The sequence below is a fragment of the Strix aluco genome, chromosome 5 (assembly GCF_031877795.1).
Source record: "Strix aluco isolate bStrAlu1 chromosome 5, bStrAlu1.hap1, whole genome shotgun sequence".
Taxonomy (NCBI): Eukaryota; Metazoa; Chordata; class Aves; order Strigiformes; family Strigidae; genus Strix; species Strix aluco.
Window position 1 is genome coordinate 55,129,234 of NC_133935.1, and position 27,595 is coordinate 55,156,828.

General features: G+C 37.5%; 2 protein-coding genes across 5 annotated transcripts; one reads left to right on the forward strand and one right to left on the reverse strand.

Moving 5' to 3' along the window:
• Nucleotides 1–413: 413 nt before the first annotated feature.
• Nucleotides 414–15,168, reverse strand: IRAK4 (interleukin 1 receptor associated kinase 4). Of its 2 annotated transcripts, none has more exons than XM_074827415.1 (12): nt 15,078–15,168; nt 14,460–14,629; nt 13,250–13,395; nt 12,765–12,962; nt 11,811–11,971; nt 11,056–11,120; nt 10,625–10,739; nt 8,536–8,645; nt 5,870–6,053; nt 4,934–4,996; nt 2,152–2,310; nt 414–2,051 (listed from the first exon to the last, which is right to left on the reverse strand). In XM_074827415.1, the coding sequence occupies exons 2-12, from the start codon at nt 14,618–14,620 to the stop codon at nt 2,019–2,021; spliced, it is 1,395 nt and encodes a 464-aa protein (XP_074683516.1). In that variant the 5' UTR covers nt 14,621–14,629; nt 15,078–15,168; the 3' UTR covers nt 414–2,018. The 2 variants fall into 2 exon arrangements, with proteins under 2 accessions (XP_074683516.1, XP_074683515.1); XM_074827414.1 differs by lacking the exon at nt 15,078–15,168 and adding an exon at nt 14,953–15,035.
• On the forward strand, nt 15,063–27,526 carry PUS7L (pseudouridine synthase 7 like). 3 transcript variants are annotated; one of them, XM_074827411.1, is made up of 9 exons: nt 15,063–15,119; nt 15,524–16,464; nt 17,126–17,285; nt 18,769–18,964; nt 20,618–20,716; nt 22,254–22,335; nt 23,815–24,092; nt 25,728–25,781; nt 26,416–27,526. In XM_074827411.1, exons 2-9 carry the CDS (start codon nt 15,567–15,569, stop codon nt 26,737–26,739), a joined length of 2,091 nt encoding a protein of 696 aa, XP_074683512.1. In that variant the 5' UTR covers nt 15,063–15,119; nt 15,524–15,566; the 3' UTR covers nt 26,740–27,526. The 3 variants fall into 3 exon arrangements, with proteins under 3 accessions (XP_074683512.1, XP_074683511.1, XP_074683513.1); XM_074827410.1 differs by lacking the exon at nt 15,063–15,119 and adding an exon at nt 15,233–15,261; XM_074827412.1 differs by lacking the exon at nt 15,063–15,119 and adding an exon at nt 15,233–15,261 and having other exon boundaries at nt 17,207–17,285.
• The last annotated feature ends 69 nt before the right edge of the window (nt 27,527–27,595 follow it).

Consider the following 27,595-nt stretch of genomic DNA (forward strand, 5'->3'; position numbering starts at 1 on the left):
CAGAATGAGTTAATAGCCAGAAGATCTAATGATATAAATACAAGTGTTAGAAATCACATGCATCCTACAAAGATATATATATCCCTGAATGCAGTCAACTCATTTCCAATGTTTCCTTTTTCTTTGGTAATCATGGAATTTCAAATTTAGCTGTAAGCCAGACTATTTTCCTACCCCTAAACTGTCAAGAAAAGTTCAAGAAGTACAAAAAAAGTTTATATGAAAATAACCTCTTTCATTTACAATGGTCATATTTTCATACCCACTTAGTCCAAAGTATCTGGAATCTTACTAGTCACTTTCATTCCTTTTTTAGTCTTTGATCTGTTAATGTTTCTAATTCAGAAAGCTTTCCATGTTGATTTTCTAAAAGTGTATTTTAGTATCTAGTTATTAATATATACACATACATATTTTTGTTTTTTTAAAGAAGAGTTTAATTATTTGACTAAGGAAAATGCAGAATTAGTCTTAACAGAATTTTTATTCTGGCCCCTTTAACAAATTAAACCATCTGTGTTTATAATCCATACAGAATCTTCTCCTAAAGTGTAAAATACTCAAAGCAGCTAAGAGTCGTCCTATGAACAAAAATTAAATGATTTGTCATCATGCAAAGTTCACTGGAAGAAAGCCATACGTATTTTTGCATTTGCACTGCAAGATAATTATTTTGCTTGGGAATCCTTGAAACCAAAACCCATCCTAGAATCTGTCTTGCAGCATTTATTTGACTAAAACTAATCCCAAGAAGACTTTTGGAAAAAAATAGTCACATTCACAAACACTACCAGTCCATTCACACCAATATAAACTCTCAAGTTAAAATGCTAAATAAAGTTTGTTTTAAATGGGTACTACTATTGTCTCTTCCCCAAAAGACAACACAAGTGCCATTTATATCTATTAAATGTTTTTGTCTTCAATAGAAAAAGGTCTAGTCCACCTGATCAAGAAAGCAATTTGCAGAAAAAGCAGTCTACCTTGTTGCCATCATATGCCTTTGCAGCAGACATACTTGATACTTGGAAATCAAAAGAATCAAATAGATTCTAATATGAAAATGCATTTAAAAAGCTGTGGAAAAGATGTACCAGCACTGCAATTTGTTAATACAAAAAAAAGTTTTCTCATGTTAAGGGCCCAGTGGTTAAGGGTATGTGAAAAGGCTGGTCAGTTAACAAAAATAGCACAGTGGTGACAGGCCAACAGCACACCTTACATGCAGACCTGAAAGTTCTGGAAAGCAAAGCTGATAATGTCACACTAAATACTAATAAAATACTTGCTACTTGATGCACAGAAACAAACTCTACAACTCAGAGAGAATTATAAAGCAGGTATGTTTACTCCGGCGCCAGGGTGCAAGGGCATTTATCCACAAAGCTTGCAGACCCACCACACATTTTACCAGAAACTTACAGAGTGAGGATATACATATTCATTGGATTACATAACACATACATATGCATAAGTAAGGCTGGGTTGGTTCAAAAGGCTGGTGTCAGCAGTTTATGTTACCTTTGCACCTGCGCATTGCCTCCTGGTGGGCATCTTCGGGGGTCTTTTGGAGGAAGGCTTGTAGTCTTCCTCACCTTGTACTTTCCCTCAGAGCACGTGCAGATTCTCTTAGCCAATTTCTTGAACAAGAGTGGTTCCAGCCTGTTTACCACCTCTATCTTATCTAAAAGCACTAGCTTATTAGTTTCTACTGTCCATAGACAGTCTACAAAGACTCAACTTGTTAGAACACATCTGCTTTTCAGGGACATGTCTCTTATTTTTGCCAAACATAGTAGTTCTTGGTAAGTTTCCACAGAAAACTGCTTGGTTTTGATGAACACAGTAGTCCTTGGTAAGCTCCCACAGAACAGTCAGGGCAAGCAGGATTATTAAGCAATATTCAGAAATCATTATAAATTGCTATAAGTAAATAAGTTGCAAAGCAGGTGATCATTTCTTTGTATCATACTGGTGTCTCCATTACAAAAACATATGTGTATCAGAAGAAACACGTATCAAGCTTTTATCTCTTGTAGATGCTGTTGGACCTGCAAGAGAACAGACAGAAATATAAATAACTGATACTGTAACTACACACACAGGGACACACGCACTCACGGTAAGCCTTTTATCTGAAAGACTACCTACCATCTTAATGTCTGGCCGCCTGTTTTTTTTCTCATTCAGACACTGATCAGCAATTGAATACATTTTATGAACTGAAGGTACATCCCAGTCACTCATCTTTTCATCAACATAATCCTCAATAGTTGCTTCCTCATCCTCAATTTCATCTTTGATACTTAACTAGAAGAGAGTTTGAACCAATGAGCAGATAACATTGTCACCATCTGACCATTACATATTCCACACCAACACTTTGAAAACCTGCTTTTGAGTGTTCATTTTTTTCAACCACTTTTCTAGACAAAGAATGATGACAGTGGTTCAGCAGCATAACTATTTTTCAGCAGCATAATTATTTATCAGTATCTGCAGAAACAGCCTATGAGACTGTAAATAAACTATACATTTCTATTATACATTATTTCTAATTGAGCTATGTTGTGGTGCAGTTCTCACCCCCCCTCGCCCCTCCTTGCTGGGCTGCTTGGTGCTAGATGTGATTCCACCCACCTCCCCCGAGCTATACACCAATCTGTGGAGATAGGGACTGCTAACCTTAAGGTGCCCCTTTAAGGAGCCTGGCTCCTGCCCTTCTGGAAACGGTTTTAATAGCCTATCATTTAACAGCCTGGCACACCTGTGCCTGGGATGTGGTCAAATGGGAACAATAATAGAGTTGCACATTCATCAAGTTCTTGTGTAACTGCTGGAAGACACCAGAATACTTTGTTGATTGAGCTGGGCATGAGCAAAAGGTATCTGACAAAAGTCAATTATCTTGAACCCTATAAATGGCGACCACAAGGGAGACCCTTTGAGCTCTCCTGGATCACAGCGGGCCTGTGACCAGCACCTCCCCTGAGCTGGGACGCCTCTCAGGTATCAAAACCCTTAAGGTGTCATCTGCTGCCAGAGCTGACGGAAGGCCAGGGCGAAGTCAACCCGCTCGAGTCTCAATTATCACCCGTTGAGGGATGCCGAGGCATTGTATTTACTCTAAACTCGAGAGGAAGGAAATTTTACTTTGAGCTAGCTTCTCTTTCACCCACTCTTTCTCTGCTTACTGGTATGTGTGTGGGTACATACTTCATTCTAGTGGATCCAAATACTTTTGTCTCTGTGTGTGTTTGTACGTTTAGTGTTTGTGTATGCGCATGTACATATGTCTAGATTTAAGATAAAGTAAGTTACTGTGAATCTTGTCATCTTAGAATCTGTAGATAAGTCATTTTTATCATATTTTCTGAATTATTTTGTAACGATCGAGTGCTGTTAGGTATTAATAAATCTAGATTTCCTGTTAAATCATTACCATATTAATACTTTCATCCACAACAAGTTAACACAGAATCATAAAGCTATTTTCTTTAAACTGCATCATACAGCTTTAGTATTCTCCCAGTTCAAGGCTCAGTCTCCTGGCATTGTCTTTTTTTTTTTTTAAGAGAAGCAGCATGATCAACATAAACCATCCATATTTACTTAATAACTCACAAATATACAAGTGTGAATAATTTTTATAATAATTTTTTTTTTGTCAACTTTATAAAGCCTCTTTCTGTAAACTAAAGCCTGTCACTAGTCTCACTTGTTGCTGTATGTATTCTGAAGGAAACTTCTAGTCTGAAATCAGTTTTTAAATCTGACTGGTTTAGTCCAAAGCTCTCCAGCTCCACCACACTTGAGATGTGTTATCTGTAATCACAAATACTGTTTGAGGAAAACCTCAGACAAGTCAGTATAGTAAATTAAGTAAGAAATAACAGTCAGTGAATAGAGGCAGGTCTTCTGCCTTCCTCTATGGGTCAGTCTGAAATTGCTGACTAACATACAACTACCCCAAAATTTTCAAAGCTAAGAATGCCATGTTATCTTGCCCTGACCATTCTCTTTATGCTCCCAAAAGTACATTACAAAGATGAACTGCACCAGCCAAATCATACTTTATATTCCTTTTTAGATCCTATTTCTGAAAAAGCCTGCTTCAAAAAAAACCCCAAAACCACAAGATTCAATTTTATAGGGACTGAGCTCTCCAATGTCTTTATACAGCTCAACAGGATAAGTATTATGCCACTCCAGAAGACACAGCTTAGAGGAAAAAAATTCTAATAAATTAAGTCTTTTTGTAAAAAATATTCTAGGAAACCCTTGGATTAAGTAGTTCAGAATTTAATTTTAAGCTAAGTGAAAGGATAAATTAAGAACAGCCTTGTAAGATTTTTAGTTCAAGAAAGTGAGCTCTGAGACATTAGTTTCCTAAGTAGTAGACTGAATTACTAATTGAACAGTAAAAGAAAACAAAACTCAACCCACCTCTCAGCCTGCAAAAAAGTCCTTACATTCCAAACTTCCTTAAAAGTTAAAAATAGAAGGTATCTGCAAATTGTTAGTAAAGTTGAAGAAGATGAAAACTGATACAGGAATGGTAAGTATAACAAACCATAAAGAAACAACTGAGATGATTAGTTAAAGTGTTGTGGTGAATGAGGAACTATCAGGGTATGTGGGTATAACAGGAGTATGATGATAAAGCATAATGACACAAGAAGCAGTACCAAAACAAAGAGAATTACAGTATCAGATCAGAAGGAGATGACCTTGGGGACTGAACAGTCTTCTACCAGCCAAGAGAGAAAAGTTTCAGCCTCACCTCTAAGACAAACATTGACACAAGAGCTGTTTTCACAACTATGTATTTTGGTGACTAATTTGCTTGTCTCAGAACCAGTTAACTGACTATGATTTCATCTAAAGTGATCCTGGAGCAGGGGAAGGGGAGGTGAAAGCTAAAAGAACATACCAGTAACTGTGGCTCCCTGTTTTCATCTACTGGAGGAAGACCAGTTATTATTTCTAGCAAGACCTAGGAGAAAAAAAAAAAAAAATCAGAAAAGAAAACGAAGCATAGAATAATCCTTAGCATATATACCATTTGCAAAAAGGAGCATGACCCCCAGTCTTTCAAACAAATGCTCACAGGACCTCTATCTGTCCAAAGATAGCTCTCTGTACAATTGATTGTTGTTGGTGTTGTTCCTACCTTTATTTTCATTAACTGTTATTAGCAGTATGACTTAAGAATTTCAACTCAAGTTTTTCTCACTGTACATTGTGTTGCTTCAAAGCAAGACAGAAGGACTTCCAAAGTATTCAGAAACAGTATCTGGCCTACCTCCCCACAAAACTAAATGCCATGAAGGAAGTGGTCAATAGCAATTAGGGTCTTAGATCTATTCAGAATGGATTCATTATTCTCGCAAATATTAAGATCATGTCTTTTTTGTACTCAGCTTTAAGGCAAATCCCACATGGACAGCATTCTTTTGGTGCTTAAAAATTGTAAAATACACTTAATTTTGGAACATTTTCTTTAAAAATTTTTTTTTTCCAGCCTGAGTTACATTTTTGTGCAATACTATGCAAGAAGAAACAATATTCCACATTACGACAAACTACATTTAGCTAAACTTGGAATGTTACTTTAGTCTGGTCTTTCACATGCAAATTTACATTTTAACATATTTATTTTAATCATTAGCAAATTCAATGTTTTAATCAACACATTCAAATGATTTTAAACTATTCAAAGTTTAGAAACACTATCTTAAGAGCACATCTATTGGGAAAAGGAGAAATGATAGATCAGGGTGAATTACTTAATTTCAGATATTCTCGATTTCATATGCTTTTATCGTTTATAGAAGAAGTCATATACTGGTTCCCACATTCTACTTACTACTCCAAAACTGAAGATATCAGACTTAGGTGTTATCTCTCCTCGCAGAGCTTCAGGTGCCATATAGGCTGCTGTTCCAACAATTCTTTCAGTCATGATTGTTTGTGTGAATGTTACAGATGCTCTTGCAAGTCCAAAGTCAGAGATTTTGGGCATATATGTATCAGTTAATAAGATATTTGCACTGGGGGAGAAGGGAAAAAGAAGAAAGATAATTTTCCAAATCTGTACAGTCATTAGGTTTTATAACAGACTGCTATTTTGACTGTTTCTTGAAATCTACAATATTTATTCATTATTCATATAACAAAAAATGTAAGAGTTAATTTTGTTGGAAATTGCTCTATTTCAAAATTAATTGCTCTAAATAAGTCAAGAACTGGCTGCCAGGATATATCCATGATTTTTCTTGTGCATGCATTTAAAAAAAAGGCCAAAAAACCAAGGAAAAAAACCAAACTCCCCACATACCCCCAAATCCTACAAATACAAAAATTTCTTATAAGAGACCAATTATGTTATACCCATGTTTTGGATCTGAATACTTTATTTAAGAATAATAATAGAGAATACTCAGCTCTGATCAACTGCTACTGAATCATAGTACAATTCCTAACTGTCTAAATCTCTACTCAGAACTAACAAAAGCAGGTTTTTATACCTATTATCTAATACTATGTCAACCATTACAAATTCACACGCTAAATGAATACCAATACTCTTATTTTTCTCATGGAACAGAAACAGAAAACTTATTAATGCTGGAATAATGTACGTGCCATGTTTCCACTTGATCTCCAGCTTTTACTTTCCTTAAAAAAAACCCTGAAGAGTGAAGCTGATCTAAAGGACCTTAGTATTTTCATAAAATATTCAGCGGGATGAATCACAGCATAAATCTTCTACTGTTTGTTAAACCTGTAGCACTTGAAACCATTTTAAAATACTTAACATTTTTGTAATCCTCCTCATTTTCTGGCTCCCTTAATGGAACCATAAGAAAACTACATAGCCAGATATGACACGTAACACTTACTAGAAACTTGTATTTTTAAACTTCCCCTGCTTGCTCACCAAACCTGCTCAGCAAAGTTAACACAGCTGCAAGTTACACAGATCACTTGGTATTAGACCTGCTGTTAACAGTGTTAAATATAAGACCACTGCAAAAGGCCAAACCCTAGTCAAGGCACCATCCACCAACTGGTTTCGTATTTAAAGCCCAGCTTCTAAAAGAAGGAAGAACAAGATCACAACTTCATAAATCTGAGCTTCTTACAAACTTGAGTCAAGCCCAAAGGTGGTTACTTTTTTGATACACCACAAAGGGCACGACAGAAGCAAGTTCTACTGCAACTGCCAAGCTTCAAGAGATAAATGAACTATTTCCTGGGCACAACCAAGCCAAAAAACTATGGACAACTCTGAGAACACCCATTAAATTATGTCCCCTCTAGCCTACAGACAAGCTGTTCTAGTGCCTGTGTGGTTACAAATTGTCTCCACATGTTATAGCAAAATGAAGACTGAAGTAAACCTTCTTAGATGTCTAATCTAAGTTTTACCTGGGAGTGGTAGTACTATTAATAACACCAACCAAATTTATTGAACTATTCACACTGCAAGTGCAAGAGGTTGCAAAACGGAATCCAAACAAAACAAACCAAAACCCAATCCTGTAATATGATCAACTCACAGCAGTTAGAAGGGTAGAGTAGCGTAAGGTAAAAAATGTGTCCCTCCGAGTCATTACACTTGTCCAGAGGCTTAAGCAGGGAAGAAAGAAGAAACAAATTGTCAAAGCAGCAAGCACGTTTTGAGGCAGCTGAAGAAAAACTTGTTCCTCAAAAGCTGGAAGGTCACAAAACTGAAGTGGACTATATTTAGCAGAGTTGACAGAAGCCAAAAAGCCAAAAAGCTATTGAAACACTCATCCATGACACCAAATCAGTCAGTTGCTCCTTCTTAATCCAGAGAAGGAATAACGCATCTGAGGCTTTTCTTCAAAGATTTGGACTGCTTTGTTATTTAAAAAACAACACCACAAGCAACTGTAGCAAGGAAGGGGGGGAAAAAAAAAACAAAAAACAAAACAACCCCAACCCAAACCCTACAACAAAACCCCCACCTTTTCTGAGCTCTGATATCCCTGGAAAAACTTCTAACAAACAAGTGAAGATACATTATCCTTGAAGAACCCTGAACTTCATAAGCCTGACTGAAATAATGTTATTGTCTTCATAATAAATAGCAGTAAATCAAAGGAGACACTGAAGGAATGTTCTAGGAAAAAAAAAAAAAAACGTGGATTTTCATCTGAAAATTTCCCCCTTTGAAAGTCATTATGTTCTCTTAACAGCAGCTTTTTCATTAGCAGCAGTTGTGAAAGAACAGAACTTCTGGGTGTCCTCGCAGCACTCAAATAATTATTTGATAGTAATAGATTACAACAGCCTCATAATTATCTTTAGAAGTCTGTACTGGTCATGTCCTTCTGGCACAGACAAGATTATGGTGATGGATGTCTCTTGCAGAAAAGATTGTGCCCTTGACTGAAGCAATGCTTCTTGCAGTTTGTTCTCTCTGAAATTACTTTAACAGGGTGAAGACGAAAAAGAAAAAAGGAAAAAGGGAAAATGCAGCCAGCAATAGTCAGCAGCTTTTACCTTTTAATATCTCTGTGAATATGATTATTTTCATGCAAAAAGTTGATGCCGTTTGCTGTACCTTGAACAATTTTACATCTTGTATTCCAAGAAATTGGTGGAGTGTCATCCTTGAATAAGAAGGGAGAAAGGCGAGTGGAAAGGTGAAAAATCTAATATATATATGCTCACATAAACCAAAACAAAACATACAAAAACCCCACAATCCAAAGCCGACTTCTTACTGTGTTTTGTGGTTTTCAAGTAAATCATTAAAAAAAGACTAATAGCATACATTTCTTGATTTACTTGGGCAGAAATACATGCGTTTGTCACATTCAGTTCTTTTCCCTGCATTTTGCCTTAGGTTAACTCACCCATTGCAAAAAGTGTTCTTGATAATATTCTACTCTGACCCTACAAGGCCAGTTGCACTGCAAAGAACCTGTATCTACTGCATCTTCCACTTTGTACTGGCACTGATACCACAGCCTTTTAATCCAAATCAAATCATTCAAAGCAATCAGTTTTTACTAACAAGAGAAGTCAATCTTTCAGTGTTTTTGGATTTACCACTTCTCAAGAGTTTATCTCAATCCGGGATACTAACTAGACCTTAGAAGTGAGGACACCTATATTTCAAAAACACTTCCTAATCTTGTCAGTGGCCAAGGGAAGAGGATTAGAGTACCTCATCATTCTACCACCTCCCTTGCCTGCTCCACTGGCTTTGCCCAGTCAAGAATAAGGTGACATAAGTAAGAGTCTGTGCCTCAAACACATCCAGTGAAGTCACAAAATTAAGTTACCAGCAAGAATACACATTCAGTATGCATATTCCTCACCTATTTGACTTTATCAGAAGATTCTTTATTATTTACAGATTCCTATTTAAATTTTTTATGACTTACATCATAAGTTTGTCTCTTAAAGGCCTGTTATTTCTACTTCAGCTTTCAATTACCACAAATCTTTTAAGCTCACCTGATGATAACGGCCAAAGTTATATGAACGAACATTTTCATATACATCCTTGTCAAGTACTGCTCATTTCTATAGATAACTTGCACTGCCTTAAGTAAAACTTAGTCTCTTTTCTGTACTGATTCAGTTTAAAAAAAATTTAAAATTGAAAATGTGTAAGTGTGTGTAAGGAAATCAACCAAACCAACAGCACTTCTTTCCTGTTGGGGCAAAAGTATTTGTGCAGCCTTGCAGAGGAAATGTCTTCAGGTGAAAGATTATTTTCACCAAGTATTTTTTCAGCCTGGTCAGTTCCCTAACCCAGCTCTTTCTCCACCTACTAAATGCTTGAGCCAGAAAAAAGCAAAATGACATTATTTAGGTCTGGGGGTATGAGGGTTGAAGTAGCACTAGTTTAAAACGTTCACCAGATTACAGCCTCAGAAGCTGCATATGCTTAGTATAAAGCAGATTTTTGAACTCCTTCAATAAACTAACACGGACACTCATCTACTAGGCTAAGTCTGGCTAACTCTTGGTATCACTCTAACAAGCAACTGTTTGTCCTTCATATACAGAGTTGCCTCACCAAAAACAAAGCAACTTACTATTTACTAAAGGCCAAGGCTAGAAGATACATCATTTGATTAAATCAGAAGAAAGCATTGCACTTAACACAAAATACTAATTTAAAAAAAATGTATTTCCATTTATTTAGGCACTTCACAAAGAGATACGCAGACTATGAACACTGTGTTATAGCCTCTATCACAAGGGCAATGAACAGGGCAACTTCACAATGCAGAACCTCAAGAACTAGCAGAGAACATGGCAATGTCAGAACCAGGAACAATATTGCAGCACCCTCTGCTCCGCTCCACACAAGCATAGCAAGGCCAAGCTCCTGTGCCACTTCAGGTACTGCTACATGACATTGTATTGTCAGCCTGCTTTGACTTCAGTGCATCTAAACCATTTGTATAAAACATTATTGGAAGAATACTTGTTATCACATTTGTCTTCTAGAACACAAAAGTAAGTAGTAAAACACTGGCCATTACAGTTCAGTACAGTTTCAAAGATATTTCATAGGTATCTATACTTCAGCAAAGTAAGACAACTGGAAGCTAGAAAAAGTTTTACTTACCAGACAAGCAAGTCTGTCAAGCAGTGAACCGTTGGGCATGTATTCATACACCAGACACGGCTGAGCACCATCACTTGAGAAACCAAGTAATTCTACTAGATTCTCATGCTGACACCTACAGCAAAAAAAAAAAAAATAACCTACTCATGGATGCTCTGAAAGACTCACAACATTTGAGGAAAATACAAGGCAGAGGGAACTTGATTCCCAATTACTTGTTTCAGCCCTACTGCACATAGCCAGGTTTCTGCAGTGGTGCTTTAAAATGAACAAAATATAGTCATGTTGTATATGAAATATTCTCACTTAACATGAAAATCATTAAGTTACGCTAGAAAGACAAAAGTAAGGGACTACACTAGCTAACACATTATCTGCCAATTTAGATTCCCATAAAAGGCTATAATGACATCGTGTAACACTGTACTCACTTTGCCATCATTTTTATTTCTTGATCAAATTGCTGTTTCAAGTCCTGAACACTAACATCAACCATCTATAAAAGGAATTATTTGATGTTAATATCACATATTAAAATACACAGCTGTCCATTAAAAAAAATATTGGAATTGTAAGCCTTCCTTTAGATTAGTTACATGTAACAACTACTTAACTGTTCACAGTACTTTTTTTTACTCCAACTCAGAAATGAAGTATCAGAACATGAATTTTAATTCCTTGGAACACAGTATTATTGGACAAACGGACCCAGTTTCAGCACAGTCACCAACTCACCCATTTTATTTCACTGCAGTTACCCACTGATAGCATTTCCTCATTAAAAAATTAATTATTCACACAAACCATTGTTTATGAAGACTAAAATTCTGTGGCAGTACCTATTTAGCTTGTAAATTGTTCATCCGATTCTGAAAGGGAAACCTCCTTAGCACCCCTTCCCTTCTGACACTTCCTGTGTGCAGGGGAGGGAAGGGAACTGGGGGAACACTTTGCTCTTTCAAACAACTTGCCTGAGCCACTCAAAGGAGAGCTACAGAAAGGGGAAGACTTCACCTCCGATGACTCTGTCAACTCACACCACTCAGGGGCCTACAGGATAAGGTACTCAACCCAACTAACGTTTAACATGGTAGCACTTTTTGAAGTTCAACACCTTCCGCAGATAAACAAATCTATAGTATAAAGTACACAGTCATTAAAAATAAAAATGCCCAGGACAACTCACAGCAACAAGCTTCTTGACAGCCACATTTCTGCCATTGATGTAGCCTCTGAACACAATGCCAAAGCCACCTTCTCCCAGTTTATTACCTCCAGCTGATTCTGGTCGTTCATCAAAGTTATTTGTAACACTTTCCAACTCATGAAACCAAAAATTATGGAAATCTGAAAGACATGTTTGCCATTTAGCTCAACTATGTTTTCACTGAAGAAGAAGTGTATTGAATAGATTCTCTGCTTCAGTTCTATTAAACCAAAAACTTGCTAGCATGCAAATCCCAACACAGTGGAACCCTACCAGGAAAAAAAAAAAAATGCAGATAAATATATATAATTAGCTATGCATGATTTTCTTCACAACTAGCACTGTAGCAGCCTTCTGATTGTATTTTTGTTAATACTCATAATACAGGTAATAATAGAAATTAAATTTGCAGCAGATCACAGAGAGCACCACACTGCATCAGCTATAAAAATATATCTAGATCATATCATGTTTCTGGCAGCAACCCAAAAGTGGACCTTTAGGAAGGAGCAGACTAACCATATTTCCTAGAATGTTTTCCTTAGTCATCTTTTCTCCACCATTCTTAGTCATTTCTGACATGTAAAATCCAGCTTAAGAAACACAAAATGCTAAACAGTCTGCAATATCCATATTGAAAAAGGGCAACAGGATTATGTGTAGCACAAAATAAACTGCAATTTAATTAAGTCAAGTTTTCCATCACAGCAGCCGCCTCACTGGCAAGGTGCATCTCATATTCAGACATCTTATTATCCAAGCTAAATTCACAGCCACACAGAACAAGAGCAAAACCAAGATGCTGTTTCCTGTAGATGCATGACAATAGCAATATAGTCATTACTCTAATGCATTGCTATGATTTATTTCATGTGGGGTGAAGGACAGATCAGCAAAAAGACTGTACTTAATTCTACCAAGCTAAGTGCCTACCTGTGTTACTGGACTGTGAGCTGCTATTTTCTTGACTTAAGTAGGGAGGAGCTGAATGTTGCTTCTCAGTACACTGAGATAGAACAGGCTTTACAGATGCCACTTCTTTTTCCTGTATAGGCAGTTGTTTCTCATGTATAGGCAAGGTTTCCTGTGAAGAAAGAGGTAACGTAACTTCTTGTGTCATCCTTACAGCTTCTGAAAATGGAATTTAGAAAAAGTGTTAACTACATTAAGAATCAGAAAAAACAAGTAACATTAATGCCAGTATTTACTAACATTAGGAGATACAGAAGCATCATGAGAAGGTTATATTCTGCCACCATGTGTAAGCTGCAGGACTCTTATTTAAACTGTTATTACAAATAATGGAAAATATGTCCACTTTTGGTTATTTTGACCTTTCTGATTTTCAAGTTACTGTGAACCTCTGTAGCATCTCAGAAAACTGAGAACACAGTTCAAAACGTACAAGAGTAACTTACCTGGAAGCAAGAGGCTTGCTGGTGCTAGGAACTGATTCCTAATCAGCAGATCCACAAGATCACCAACTGTACAGTTTGTGGTTCCCCAGTCATAAAGTAATTCACATGTGGGGCTCTTTCCCATTTGTACAAATGCCTCAAATCTCCTTAAAAGATAAATTAAGACCAATGTTAAAAAAAAAAGTGACCTCAAGAACTATGAAGAAGAGAAAGGGATTAAAGGTAAATGACCAAAAATATATTTTTTTAATTCTGAATTTATTGAACTGTACTGTACAATTATTCACAAATCTTAAAATGCGGCTAAAAACCTAAAGAAATTGAAACTCAAGGGAAAAATATGAGAAAAAATGAGGGAAATATATGCATACATGGCTTCAACATTTTGTCCAGAATCCATAATATATTGGCAAATGGGACTAACAGAAAAGAGAATGTCAGCAAGAGATAGAGGGCAAGTCAGAGCCAGTTCAAATGGTAAAAAAATTAAGTGTTTTCCATCCATTTGGCATACACACTTCATTTTGAATATTTTGAATAGGCATTAAGCAGAATTGAGATCCATTATTCTGAATTATGTATTATTACAGAAAGACAAATGAAGATTTAATGCTAACATCACTAGAAAGACTGGAAACCCAAGATGATACATAAGGTATTTAAAATCTTATAACCTTTGAAATAGCTTAAGGATTCAACAAGCCCTTCAATCAGTAAGGTGTTCATAAAATAATGCTAACGTTACTTCTAAATCAAACTTGTTAGTTTTAGGCCTTGGGCTCCCCACATTTGTTGGACATTTTCTTGGGAACAATGAATTAGGAGTTACAGTCCAGTTGTCTCTTGTTCTGATCTTGTGCGGAGATGCATGATGAAGTCAATGTTTACTAGTCTCTAGAGTACTGTAAGTTACCCAGCCAGTGCTGTATTGCTAAGAATACATATGTCCATGGCTCTAATTAATTCTAATTTCCTCTGTCAATTTTCTTTGGCTATAGCTTGTCTGAAAACTGAACTACAGAACAATTAAAAGTAATTACCTTGAAGTTCCCTAAGGAAACAGTACTGTAAGATGAGTTCTTAAGTACCTGTCAGCACACAATGTGCAACAAGTTACAGTAATGGGATGGACACCAGTACGGGATGGACACCAGTATTTATGTTAAACAGTTAAGAAACAAGATTATGTTATGTGACTTCTTTGTAGCACCTTATATGCATTTGATTGTATCTGCTTCCACCGGAGGGATCGGTTATATCAACTGCTAATTTCTTCCACCCTTCTTGCGGATCGATGAAATCCGCCAGCTGCCTCATGAGCCCGTAGCTAAGGCAGCGGACATACGTGGCAGCCGTGACGGGCCGGTTCATCTTCAGCTCCTACGGAACACAAACAGCGCCGTTACCGAACGGCTTCGCCGGGGTTGCGGCAAGCCGGTAAGGCCGTCAGCCGCCACATCGCGGCTGCTTCGCGTCCTGCCCGGCGGCAGCTGTCCCCGTCCTCACGGCTCCGCCGGCCGGTTCCCAACCGCCCAGCGAGACCCGCCCCGCCCCGGCCGCCCTCCACGACGCAGCTCCCGCCCACCGTCCCCGGTAGCCGAATGCCCCCTCCCCCGCCCCCAGCGGGCGGCGGGAGCTGAGCTGAGCTGAGCTACCCTACCCTACCACCCTACCTTACTCTACCCTACCCTACCCTAGCCTACCCCACCGCCGACCCCCGTCGCTTCCTGGCGGTGGCGGCGCCCACGCCCCACGCCGCCCCACGCGCCTTGCTTCCCGTCAGGCGTCCCCACTGCATCACTTCCCCTGGAAGAGGGAGGGGTTCGACCTCTGACGGCGTCAGCGTCCCCGGGACGGAGCCGGCAGCTCGGTGAGGGGAAGGCGGCGGCGCTCTCCTCCCACGCGGCCTTCCCAGAGGCCGCCCGGGTGTGCCCCGCCCCTCCGGCGCGCCCCATGCCCGGGGGGGAGGAGCGGGTCCGTTGCTCCCTTTCCCCGCGCGCCTGGAGAAGTTGGTACCGTCCTCGGGCCCCTTCCCCCGGAGTCGGGGCGGCGGGGGGGGGGGGGTCGGGGCGGCGGGGGGGGGGGGGGTCGTGGCGCCCCCTGGCGGCAGCTCGTGGGGCTGGGGCGCGTGCGGGTCCCGCCGCGCGTGGCCGTACCGCCGAACCGCCCGGAATGGCCGCTCGGGGCGGGAGCAGGGACGGCGGCCCAGCCTGCCGGCCTTTGCTGTAGTAGTCGGTTTATTTATTTTATATTTTTTATTTTCTCCTCTTGCAGGTGTCGTGGGTTCAGGCTGGGAGCAGGGGAAGGCAGGGGAGCCATGCTTCGTTCCTTCAGTTACGTGACTGATCACACTGGCTTCTGTGGTACTGTGAAAAACTCACCGAGTGACTTCGTAGTGACAGAAATCGAGGTGCCTGAACACTTGTTTAGAGATACCTGCGCTGAATCCCTTCAGAAAACCAGCGCCGTGCCACTAGAACAAAGTAGCCCATACCTGCAGCAACCCAAAAAGCTGAGAACGGAGCCTCCAGGTCTGTGTGCCGAGGGCTGTGGCCGTGGCGGTGTGGCCAGGCCTTCAGAGCGTGACCCAGGCCAGGCAGGAGGCGACTGTTCTGCATCCCCCAACAAAAAACAGCAGGAGGGTGAACCTGAACTGAAATCTGGCCTGGAGGAAGCCAGTGTATTGGATTCCTTACTAGGCAAACCCATCAGTGAACTGCTTAATAAATTTGCTTGTGACCTGAAGGATGCGTGGGACCTGGAAAACAACGCCGATGCTGGCACTAGGGAGTTCTCACTGGGACCTATACTGGACAAGAAAAATCGAGCTGATTTACACAGTGCAGTTAGGCAGAAATTCCCCTTTCTAGTCACTGTTACAAAAGACAATGCAATGATTGTAAAAGGAAATGCTGATTACAGAGAACTTTGTCAGTTAGTGACTGAAAAGGAAACAAGTGATTTCTTTAAATTTTTAGACGCAAAGCTAGAAAATTCTACATTTTCTTTTGAGCCTGATGGAAACAAAGACCACAGAAAAGTAGTTCACCACTTTATCAATAGAAAATTTGGAAAACTTTTAGAAACAAAGTCTTTTACTGTGACAGGTGTCAATGATCAGCCAAATATGTCAATAATGGTACGATTTCGAGAAAAAAGTTGGTCAAGAAAAAGGTCTGCTGGTGGTTTTCAGGAAAAACAAGATCTTTATACAGGTAAATATTACATTTTTAGTGAAAGTTTCAGGTATTATGGTGTTTTTAGTGAGACAAACTCAGAGTCATTTTTATAAGGTACATAGGCCTGGTTGACCCATTGTTTATGCTGAATTATATCGTTATTAATGCAGTGTAGTTATGTCACTGGAGAATGACATGGATGAATCAAGTTACTGCAGTTATTTTACGTAAATTGTTCAGTGATAATGGTTACCGTTCTTCTGGTTGTTATGCCCTGTGTGCTTGCTTTCCCTTGAAAGTAAGTGGGGGGTTTTAGAAGATGCATCTAGATGTTGGACAAGTTAGTAAGGTCAAATTTGATTTATGATCTCATTCCTTAAAGTGGTTGGTTTCTGATATAGATAATGTTTCTAGCAATAAGTCAATACATGTTTGTTGAATTGTGTTGCATTTTGTCAGGTACTATTTTTAAAGGCAGCAGGGGTTTCTGCTTGTCCTAAGAGTTTTGTGTCTTTATTTTTCTATTTCAATACTAAAGAAATCCCATTTCCTTCAGTTTTGTGGGGTGGGAGCACTGTTTCTTTGCAGTTTCCATGCTATTACAGTTTGAAGGGAAGAACCTGCCCATTTGTCAGGGCGGAACACCTGTATGAATTAGAAGTGCACACTCCTAATAATTCTGAGATGATTGTTTCAGCTTTCACCCTTCAGAAAGAAAATCTAGAAACATTAGAAGCAATCGGGTTCTTGGCTGCTGAACTTGGTGTTCTTCCCTCAGACTTCAGTTACACTGGCATCAAAGATAAGAAGGCTATTACTTACCAACCTATGGTTGTGAAGAAGGTGACGCCTGAGAGGTACTTAAAATCTGGGTGCATTCAGTTTAGCACATATCTTTATATGTTAATAAGTGTCAGTGTGGTACGATCATATGAAATGTTCTTATTGATGTGTCTTCCCTTCTCCTGTATTAGAGCACAGTGGAAATGGCTTTAATATTTTGTGGCTTTAGGGAACGTACACGTTAGCACTGAAGTCCTCCAGTGCTGGAATTTAAAGAAAAGTCTTGCCTTTCTCTCTATTTTTCATAATAAGAATATACTATATCATCTGGCACAGTATCCTTCCAATTCATGCTCAGTGGGATCCACTTTACAATTTCTTAAATGCCATCCACTAGCTGGAACTGAGAAGAAGCAGCCTATACTACATGATGCAACAGGTTTCCACATACTGTCAAAGTATTGTCTTGTGGTCCACAGAGATCAACTTAAAAGCTTTATACAGCTAGGAAACTAAAGTAAATCATTACGAATATACTTCAGACAGATGCTGTCTTTTGAGTGTTAAGGCTCAACTTCAACTGTATTGTCTAGTTTAGAAACATGAGACTAAATAAAGAAGGTATCACCAAATCAGAGGGCAGAAAATACATTCTGAATAACATGTTAATAATACAAGATATGCCTTTCCATTCCTCAACAAAGTACACTTTACAGATAAGGAAAGTAGGATTTATGTTTTTAGGTTTTATTACTGACATAAATATGTATCAACACTAAAATTCCCCTGCAAACTGGGCTGTAAGACCAGTTGTTCAAGAGATAATTAGCAAAACTTTGCATTAATGTTTAAAAGATTAAGCAAAATAGTTAAATGCTTCCAAGTCATTAGCATAACAGGGAAAATAAATAATTTTATAAATAAATAATTTATAAAGTTATTAAAATGTTGCTTAGAATATAAGCTCTTATGCTGAAATTTTCCTTTGACTTGAATTACTATTACTTACACATAAGAACAAAGAGATTGAGTGGATACTTTAAAGGGCAAATTCTTGAACTGTCAGCTGTGTTTCCAATTACAAGCATGTGCAAGCATACCCAGAGATTCAGTGCACTGAGTTTGTTTTTGTTAAGGCTAACCAAGAAAGAGCAATTGTGTTTTGGAGTCTGCTAGAGCACATTACTTTTTCTTCTTTTTTTTTTTTTTAATGAAAAGCAGATTTTTAGGACTGAAATTACTTGTTTTTCAATAAAATATGCAAAATTCAGTGCAGTTGCCTTGAGAGAGTTCATTGAATTGCTTCATTCCAATATCTGTTGAGCTACAGAATATAAGTGCAAATGAGGCAAATATTTAGAGAATATTTCTGGACTATAACTGAATTTTAAGACTTCTGTCTCTGCATTTGATTTGGTTTTCTCATAATAATCTTTTAAATCCCTTTTTATTTTTTAAGTGTTTTTAATTCTAATGCAGAGGTGAAGAAGACATTTATTAGAAGTTGGATAGCTTTAGTAGAAGATGGTTCATAATTTCTCCCAATTATTTATGCAGGTTGAAAGAAATTGGAAGCAAAATTGAAAAAAAAGGCATGAGAATACACAACATACATTCAGCATGCCAGCACCTTAGACTTGGTCAGCTGAAGGGCAATCACTTTGATATAGTTGTGAGAGACCTCAAACACCACAGTCATGACACTTCCGCAGATTTGAAGGAGAGAATATCTGAAGCAATGGAAAATGTTGAGGTAAAAAAGCCTTATGGCTCCAATAATGAACAGAGTTCTAATTCTGTGCTGTAAAAAAAAAAAAAAAAGTACTTCTAAAGAAAATGCTTATAATAGCACAATAACGGCACTCTTTACCAGTTTTGATGCATTTGCTATTTTATGTCTTTCCTACATCATTTAAGGAATCAGGAGTAAAGCTGCCTTCCAAGGAGGGACCATAAGTGAATTCATTCTGTGTTACAGACTGCAGACCCCAGAGTGGTGCAGCAAGACAGATGGGAAATTTGGTAGCAAATGAGTGTGGATATATGAGCTATTGCTGCATACTAAGGCCAACTGCAGTGATGTATTTCACTGTGGCAGTTGACAGGGTGAAAGAATATAGTTACACGTGTCAACTGGTTGCCTTTTTTGGTCACGTGAGGAACACGCGTGGTTGGCTCGAGTAAAAAACTTTAATGGCGTAAATGAAATGTCTGTAGCAGAGAAAAAAATCCCCTGAAATTCGGTGGATTTTTATTGCTGTCATCCTTAGTCCCTGAAGCAAACCCCACCAGACATTCTTAATCCACTGAGAAGAGCAAAAGCAAATCATGGAAATGTGTTTACAAAGCACTTTAGGTGTTTCATACAGCAGTGATTTTCTTGCCCTGTCTTTCTCAGGAATAACCATAATACAAATTACTTCAAGAAGATTAATCCAGGAATAAAGACTTGAATGAAAACTACCCAGTGTGCAAACACTAAATACATTACATGTATTTTGGAAATTAATTTTGTTATTGAAAAAAGTGTTCAACTGGTACTTTAATACTTCTCTCTCTCTCTGCTCCATCTAACTTTTTTTTTGTTTTGCTGTTTGGAAAATGAGTACAAATTCCTATGGCTGTGTGCCTGCCTTTATTAGTTTACTGGCCAGATGATGAATGACAAAACCAGCATGTGTGTTAATCCAACATAAGGATTTTTCACCTTCCATGAAACAAAATCACGTATGGGACCTATGGATGTCCAAAGCAAGGTTATATAATTTAAACTGAATAACCATTTCCAAAATAAATACCATAAGCTTTTTGCTTGTCTACTCCATGCATACATAAGGATGTTCTCATTGGGTCACATGGCAGTGATTTTATTGCCCACATGTGACCTAGAACTCATCAGGAGACTTAAAATCCCAATTAGCAGAAGTGCTCACTCTTGGTCTTTACTGTTGTAATAATACAAATGATCTCATGTGAAAAAAGATTAGTATTTTAAAGAAAAAATGTCCAACAGTGGTTACTGTTCATTATCTGTGCTATCCCGCATTTACTTGAGTAGAGATTTCATAACGTGATGCATATAAAAAGCTCAATTACTTTGACTTGACCTGTAGTTGTATTTATAATAATTAACTATATAGAAATAATTTTGCTTTATTTACCTATTTTTTTATGACAGTGAAGACAATGATAGAACTTGGTTGTCTTTTTAGGTGTTTCTAAATTAGGTGCTAAAATATTGTAATGAATCATGAGTTATGATTTTGTTACATATGACTTCTGATTAACAATCCAGTTTGTATGCATTTTGGATGTAAGTGTAGCTGTATGTGTGTTGTATGTTTAGTCTGTCTAATTGTACCTGGTTCTTTCATGCTTTTAACATATTTATTCTTTATCATTCTAGACAAAAGGTTTTGTAAATTACTACGGACCTCAGCGATTTGGACAAGGACAAAATGTTCAGACAGATCAAATAGGATTGGCTTTACTAAATGAAAAAATGGTATTTTCATTTTGTAATTTAAGTAGTTACTGTCAAGTTAATTTCACATTACTGTTGCAATGTCTAGCGCTGGATTTGACCTTCCCAGTGAACAATTTCATTTGTGAGATAAACCCATATGTGTGCTGGAAGTAATTGCTAGATCAGTTTTGGCAACAACATAAGCATGAAGATCTTCATACTGAAACAAAAAGTCTTTTTTAAACAGCAGGTGCAGCTTTAAATAGTTCAGGAAGTGATTTTTCTGTCGATGGTTGGTATGTGATTGTGATCATCATCACGCCACTTGGCAGGAAGGCAGCTGCGTTCCATACAAACTTTGAACACTAAAACGAAGCAATCTTTATACAATGTTTATTCATGGTCCTGACTTGTAGCCTCTTTATCCTGCTGGAGGTCTATATATTTTTTAAAAATGTCACAAGATATTACATAGGATCATATGAAAGGATTTGCTTTTTCAATACCACAGTAATTTATCTGCTATGTAGAAGAGAATGCTGCTTTCCATTATTCCTTGGCTACTTTCCCAGACTCTTAGTTCTGAGCAATTGCTCTCATGTAAGCTAAGGAGAGCTTATTTCTTAAGTAATAACTCATAAGATAAGAGTCATATACTTTTCATTGTATATGGTATAGTACTTGGCACAGGTCTAAAACAGAATCCGACACTACAAAGTCAAATGAATACTTGAGTAGTCTTTTCTTCTAATCTTGTTTTGATTCTGAGAAAAGTCAGGAAACCTTATCCTCCAAATATAAGAAGAATCAAGATTTGAGGGCAGCCCATAAAGGTTACTGTTGAAGTATCTGACATTTTGAATTCTGGTACACTAGCAGTTGGTACAAGGTGCCAGTCCCTGAAGAGTTACAATTTAAATCTCTAGTCCTAACTCCGTTACTTTTTAATTTAAAACATGTAGGAACTACTATTTATATTAAAAATGTGCCAGTATGTGCTTGCACAGTCCAATACAGAGGAGGACAAGAACCAGATGTCACAGGCTGGTATAAGTGCTAGCAAATTGTGTGGCTCCACTGGTGTTGCAAGTAGCAGAGATTAGGGTAGTGTTTTCCCTGTCACAGTGTCATCTAACATAATACAGACTAGTATCAAAAAAAGAAGAAAGATTTTTGTCCCTCTGTGTGAGACTGTGTAAAGTGTTCAGTCTAAATTTTGCAGGAAACATGCAGGAGGGAAAGAAGGAACCTTTGTGTTCAGCATAGAATGATGGCATTACAAAGTGGAGTTCTAACTGGATGTTCAAGAAGAGTGATTTCTCACAAACCTTTGAAAGCTGTCTTCTGTGTGACTAAAACCTTTCTTTAATCTGAGAAGGAACACAACCACTTGGGTTTGCTGTTCATGACATCTTCTGTGAAAGAGAGAATATGACTTTGACCTTAAAGAACTGCTACAATTTTGAGAGCTTACAGAACATGTTAACACAGAATTGGATGCATGATTGTGTGTTTAGTGGACAAATAGTTATATTTAAATGCAAAAAAAAAATAATATTAATATTGTTCTTTAAAGGTGAAAGCTGTGAAGTTATTCTTCACACCTGAAGATACTGATGACCCTGTAAACAATGCCAAAAGATACTTTCTTCAAACTGGTATGTCCAGTTACATTGTCTGTATATTTATTCAGGGTCAGTATTGTGAGGGAATAAGGTGTTGTTGCACAGAGAGAGACTTTGTATTTTGCTGCTGCTTTATACCACTTACAGGTTATTCTGTGGAACTCAATAGAGTGGCACAGCTGAAAATCAGATGAGGATGAGGCCCTAAATCTGCAAAATAGTGGAATAGTAATGTACTTAAGTGCAAGACAGTATAGAAACAAACGCTATATAGCATAATGCTGGAAAAGACTAAGATAATTTTATCAAAGCCGTTTGTTTTAGCTTCCTTCTATCTGTCTGCTTTTGGAATATAAACTTCTCCTCCTTAATAAAGGAAGTATACAGGAATGAGGCAGCCAACTTGTACTTAGCACTTAACACACATGGGCATCTAATTTTCTGAGATTTCTATAACAATCTTAGCTCTTGGTTTTTGCACGTTTGGGCTTTCCTTTTACATCTCTTTAATTATGTACCTCTTCCATGCTTTCCTTTGATCTACCTTCTTTCTGTCTTGACCTAAAATCAACAAAATATGTCAAAAGCAGATGTGTGCTGAGTAAAATGTCCCATTTGTCATATTTATTGTTTTTATCATTTGACTTAACTTTCTCTCCTAAACTAAAAATTTGGAATTGCTCTTGACTTCAAATATATTTTTTCTTTTCAAATATTCCACACCTATTAGGCTGTTTATCACTGTAGATTGACAGAACAACTGTGATATATAGTGTTAAGAGACACAGATATGTTTCATTTCACAAAAAAGATGAATCATTCTGTGCTGTACATTGCTGTATGATATATGGAAGGATATTGATGTGGACCCTGAAAACAGCTGCTTGCCTTTTCGTGAAAGCAAAAGGTAAAAGGCTACGCAAAAGGCTTTTTCACATAATCACTTGTAATGAGAAAATATGTAAACCATACAATTTTAAATGTACAATATTTATATAATGTAGCACAAATCTGATTAAATGTGTGTTTGTCTTGGTTGAGGCTCAGACTTCCCAGTGGCCAATACAATTTGTACCTTTAAAATAAAGACATGATTTTATCCCCTATGAAATACATGCTCTTAAATTATGGGAAGTAGAAGTTTAATGTTCTTTTATAGCTTGGTTTTTGCTTTACCTGATCTAAAAAAAACTTTGGAGTGATGACGTAAGTTTCTAAAAAAAAAAAAATAGTGCAAACTAGAATGAATAACTGAATGACAGCTAGTTTAGTTTATACTGCATGAAACAGAATAGAATTCACGGGACTGTGTTGATAGGCATATAAGATGAAATTTGTCTAACATGACACATTGAAGGAAAGGGAATAATAACCGAAAAGTCAGCATAAAGAGGTTAGACTGACAGCATTTTTCCCTGCCTGATTATTTCATCTTCTTAAGTGTACTTTTTCCTGACAGATAATATTTGAAAAATCAGGGGTTACTTATATGGTCATTTTTGTTTGTATCAGAAGATGCAAAGGGCGCACTTGTGATGCTGCCGGAATTTAAAGTGAGAGAGAAGATGTTGCTACGAGCTTTAAATCGCTATGGTGTAAATCATGAAGGTTGTACCAAAGGATGGCTCAATATTCCTCATGCCATGCGCATATTCTATGTCCATGCTTATTGCAGTAAAATTTGGAATGAAGCGGCATCATATAGGCTGAAGATTTATGGTTCAAAAGTTGTTGAGGGTGATCTTGTCTTCTCAGAAGAAAATGATGAAAGCATTTCCCTGAATGGCAAGGTGAGTCTTCACAAAATAGTTCTTGTAAAAAAGAAGATACCTTAATGCACTTGAATACATACACTGATGCTTTTATTTTAGTTCATTCATTAAAATATATAATATTAGTGACAAATTTTGATATAGGCATATAAGCTGGATGTATATTAGCAGCTTTTATCTGTTGTGACTGTTCATTGTATTCAAGTGAGGAGAAGGAGCAGAATGTCAAAATTGATATATGTAAGAATTTAGCCTGCATGGTATATAATGCTCTTCTTAGGATCTGACTAGGGAAAACCTTCAGAGTGGACTCTGGGTGTGCCTATATAATCAGTCAGTGCAGATCTGAGTCTTGATCTCCAGGTCAGACCTTCCCGTTATATATATTAATGAGTGTAAGCCCATGGTGAAAGGTGGCCTCAGACTGAACTGGTAATCTCATTGCAGCTACACAGTCAAAGCATGTATAGCACAATTTCACTTACTTAGGCAATTAAAACTGATTGATGGGGTTGATGGTGGGTCTAAACTGTTAGCAGCTGTTCAAAAAATGCAGCAGTCTTCTTGGGAAAATAGTAAAGGGCAAGGGAGTGTTTCTGCTTGCCCACAGCACAACCTGGGTTCTGTGCATGGAGCCATGGGTGAGCCAATGAGCAGAAGCCAACAGTGGAGTGTCTGGTTCCAGGTCTTGGCATGCTGAAGTCATTCTGAAGCTATCTCTTCTTTCAGGGTTAGCATACCTTTTTCTTGTGGAAGTAGTTGGGTCTCTTCTCCCAAGTAGCAAGTGACAGGACAAGAGGAAATGGCCTCAAGTTGTACCAGGGGAGATTTAGATGGGATATTAGGAAAAATTTCTTCACTGAAAGGGTTGTCAAGCACTGGAGCAGGCTGCCCAGGGAAGTGGTTGTCCCTGGAGGTATGTGGTGCTTAGGGACATGGTCTAGTGGTGGACTTGTCAGCTTTAGGTTTACAGCTGGACTCAATGATCTTAAGGGTCTTTTCCAACTGAAATGATTCTATGATTCGATCATCAGATAAAGCATAGAATTTTGCAGTGTTTTGCAGGATAATAAACAGGTGTGTGCATAGGCAGAATGTATCTCATTTCTTTAGGGTGAACATCTTACAAATTTAAAAGCAACTTGGAAGGTTGCTGAATAACCTCCAATCTCTGTAGAGTGGCTTCTGTTTCCATTGTGATTTTTCTTCAACAATATTTTTGAGAGTGAATGTTAATAAAACAAGTAGATCAAATAAAATGAAAAGCAGAGGTATCAAATGCAGTATTGAGCTATTGAGTTTAAGATAGATATATTCCTATTTAATATAAAACATTTTTCTTAGTGTTTTTGCTTTTACTGATGTAGCACAAGGTTGCATTAGCACAGTTAACTTAAAACTCAAAGAATATGAGTTTGGAGTGATAGTTTCTAATCAGTAAATATTTGAGGCAACACCATTTTCTAGTAAACAGATTATATTAAGCATCTCTACTGTTTTTCATACCTGAAAAAGATTATTGTCCTTGTAGTAGTAAAATAACCTTAGAATCCTTTATGAGTTTGGGAGTACAGTGCATAATTCCTAAAATAAAGTGTATGTTTTAGTTTTTAAAAAGCTTCTTTTTTCTTAACTTCTTAAATGTCTTGTCAGGTTCACATAGTCACAGCTCCAGAAGAGTCAGCTAAGAAATACTCTATAAACCAAGTAAGTCTGTACGAAAAATTCTGAGTTGTTGATCTCTTTATTTGGTTAAAATGTTTTGTTTTAAAAATAATGTGATTAAGTGGTGCAGTCTTCTTCCTTGCCAGAATGCACATTAAAGAAAACATATGTGAACTAATCTCCACTCTCATAACAAACAGGAAGAAGGAATATTTACTTTGTAATGGAAATAAGTACAGTGTCATTTGCAGCATGGCAATATTTATCTTGAAGCTGAATGTAAATACTTTGAACATTTTTTCAGTCCACTGGGAAAAACATTTAAGAGCAGTTGATGTTCTAATATTTGAAGGTTCATAGTGCATAGTTGTGAAGTCTTACATAGGCAACTTAATGTCTTTATTGCCGTATCTTTCCCAGCGAGCAAGGAAATTCATGTTAGAATATTTCTAGTTTGTTTTAGGAATCCTGATACATTGATTATTTTTTCTGCTTTAATTACATCCAAGATACCTGCCTTGTACGGCTTTATTTCACAAAAGAAGCTGCTGTTTTATTATTTTAGGCCCCAAACCACAAGATTTAGACACATTTAAAATTGTAATCACGTTTATTTAAAGGGGAATTGGTGGCATTTACTTCAAATATGTTTGTTGTTTTGTTTTTTCCTTTGAAGGTGGTTCTTCCAATGGTGGGACATAGTATCAAGTATCCCAGTAATAAAGTTGGGCAATGGTACCATGAAAGGCTTTCTAAGGATGAGCTGCAGATGTGCAAATTCAGAGTGTCTCCATTACAGCTCAATATACCTGGATGCTACAGACCTATTTTGAAAAATGTTCAGAATCTCTCATATTTTTTGGAAGGCAGTGAAAAAGGAATTGAAATTGAAGACAACCATCTGAATGAATCAAAAGTCTCTCTTCATATATCATTTGACCTTGATCCTTCATGTTATGCAACAGTCTGTCTGAGAGAAATAATGAAATGTGATTTTTAAGATTCCAGTTAATGAAAGATTGCAGGAATATTATACAATTATGATATTATATGTATAATACCAAGAAAATAAGGGAGAATAACAGGTTCAAGGCAGGAACAGGAAAAAATTGTAGATTGAGATTCATAATGGTTAAGGAAAAAACCCACCAAAATCCTTTGGAATGTTCCAAAACCATACCAAACCCTAATGGCAAACCCTTACATGCATTGGAGTAAAACTATGTGTTATGCCAGGCGGGTCTAACAGAAGTTACAGAAACAATGGGCTGCAAGCACAAATTTCATATTTGCATAGACATCTGACTTGCGAAGTTAAATCCTGGAAAAATGTTTACAGCAAACAAATGTATCTTTCGTTTCATAATACCTTTTTTTAAAATGGCTTATACTAAATGCTGTTCAAGCAATAATATTAAAGGTTAGCAGCCTACAGGTATGTAACTGAGAAGTTGCTGTACTGAATAAATCACTAAATACATTTTCATTGTGTTCGGGCACTATTAAAGGGTAAAAGTCCTGAGTCAACTGTGACAAGTCATCTTTTACTTTATCAGACATTTGATGAATCCCCCAACTTAAGCTCATCAAGATGAGGTGAATAATTAACATAACTGCAAAACCATTTATAATAAAGCCAAAACCCTGTTTTATTGTGTACAGGATGCAGACTCTATTTCTGTTACTGTGAAGCCTTATGGTAGCAAAAAAATATTAATGGAATCATCTCTGGAAAAAAGCTTTTACATTTTTTTTAATTAAAAAAAAAGCAGTTAACTGTGATAAAATGAGTGGATTTGTAGAAACGGGGAGAGCAGAAAATGTCATTTACTGTGACTTTAGCAAGGCGTTTGACA

Excerpts from the sequence above, each read along its gene's own strand:
- IRAK4 (XM_074827415.1), bottom strand. The coding sequence starts at position 14,620 with ATGAACCGGCCCGTCACGGCTGCCACGTATGTCCGCTGCCTTAGCTAC. Across the intron at positions 11,972-12,764 it reads CTCACAGTCCAGTAACACAG|ATTTCCATAATTTTTGGTTT; the intron begins GTAGGCACTTAG and ends CATGTCTTTCAG. Across the intron at positions 6,054-8,535 it reads ATTCACAGAGATATTAAAAG|TGCAAATATCTTATTAACTG; the intron begins GTAAAAGCTGCT and ends CTTCTCCCCCAG.
- PUS7L (XM_074827411.1), top strand. The coding sequence starts at position 15,567 with ATGCTTCGTTCCTTCAGTTACGTGACTGATCACACTGGCTTCTGTGGT. Across the intron at positions 16,465-17,125 it reads AAAACAAGATCTTTATACAG|CTTTCACCCTTCAGAAAGAA; the intron begins GTAAATATTACA and ends TGATTGTTTCAG. Across the intron at positions 17,286-18,768 it reads AAGAAGGTGACGCCTGAGAG|GTTGAAAGAAATTGGAAGCA; the intron begins GTACTTAAAATC and ends TTATTTATGCAG.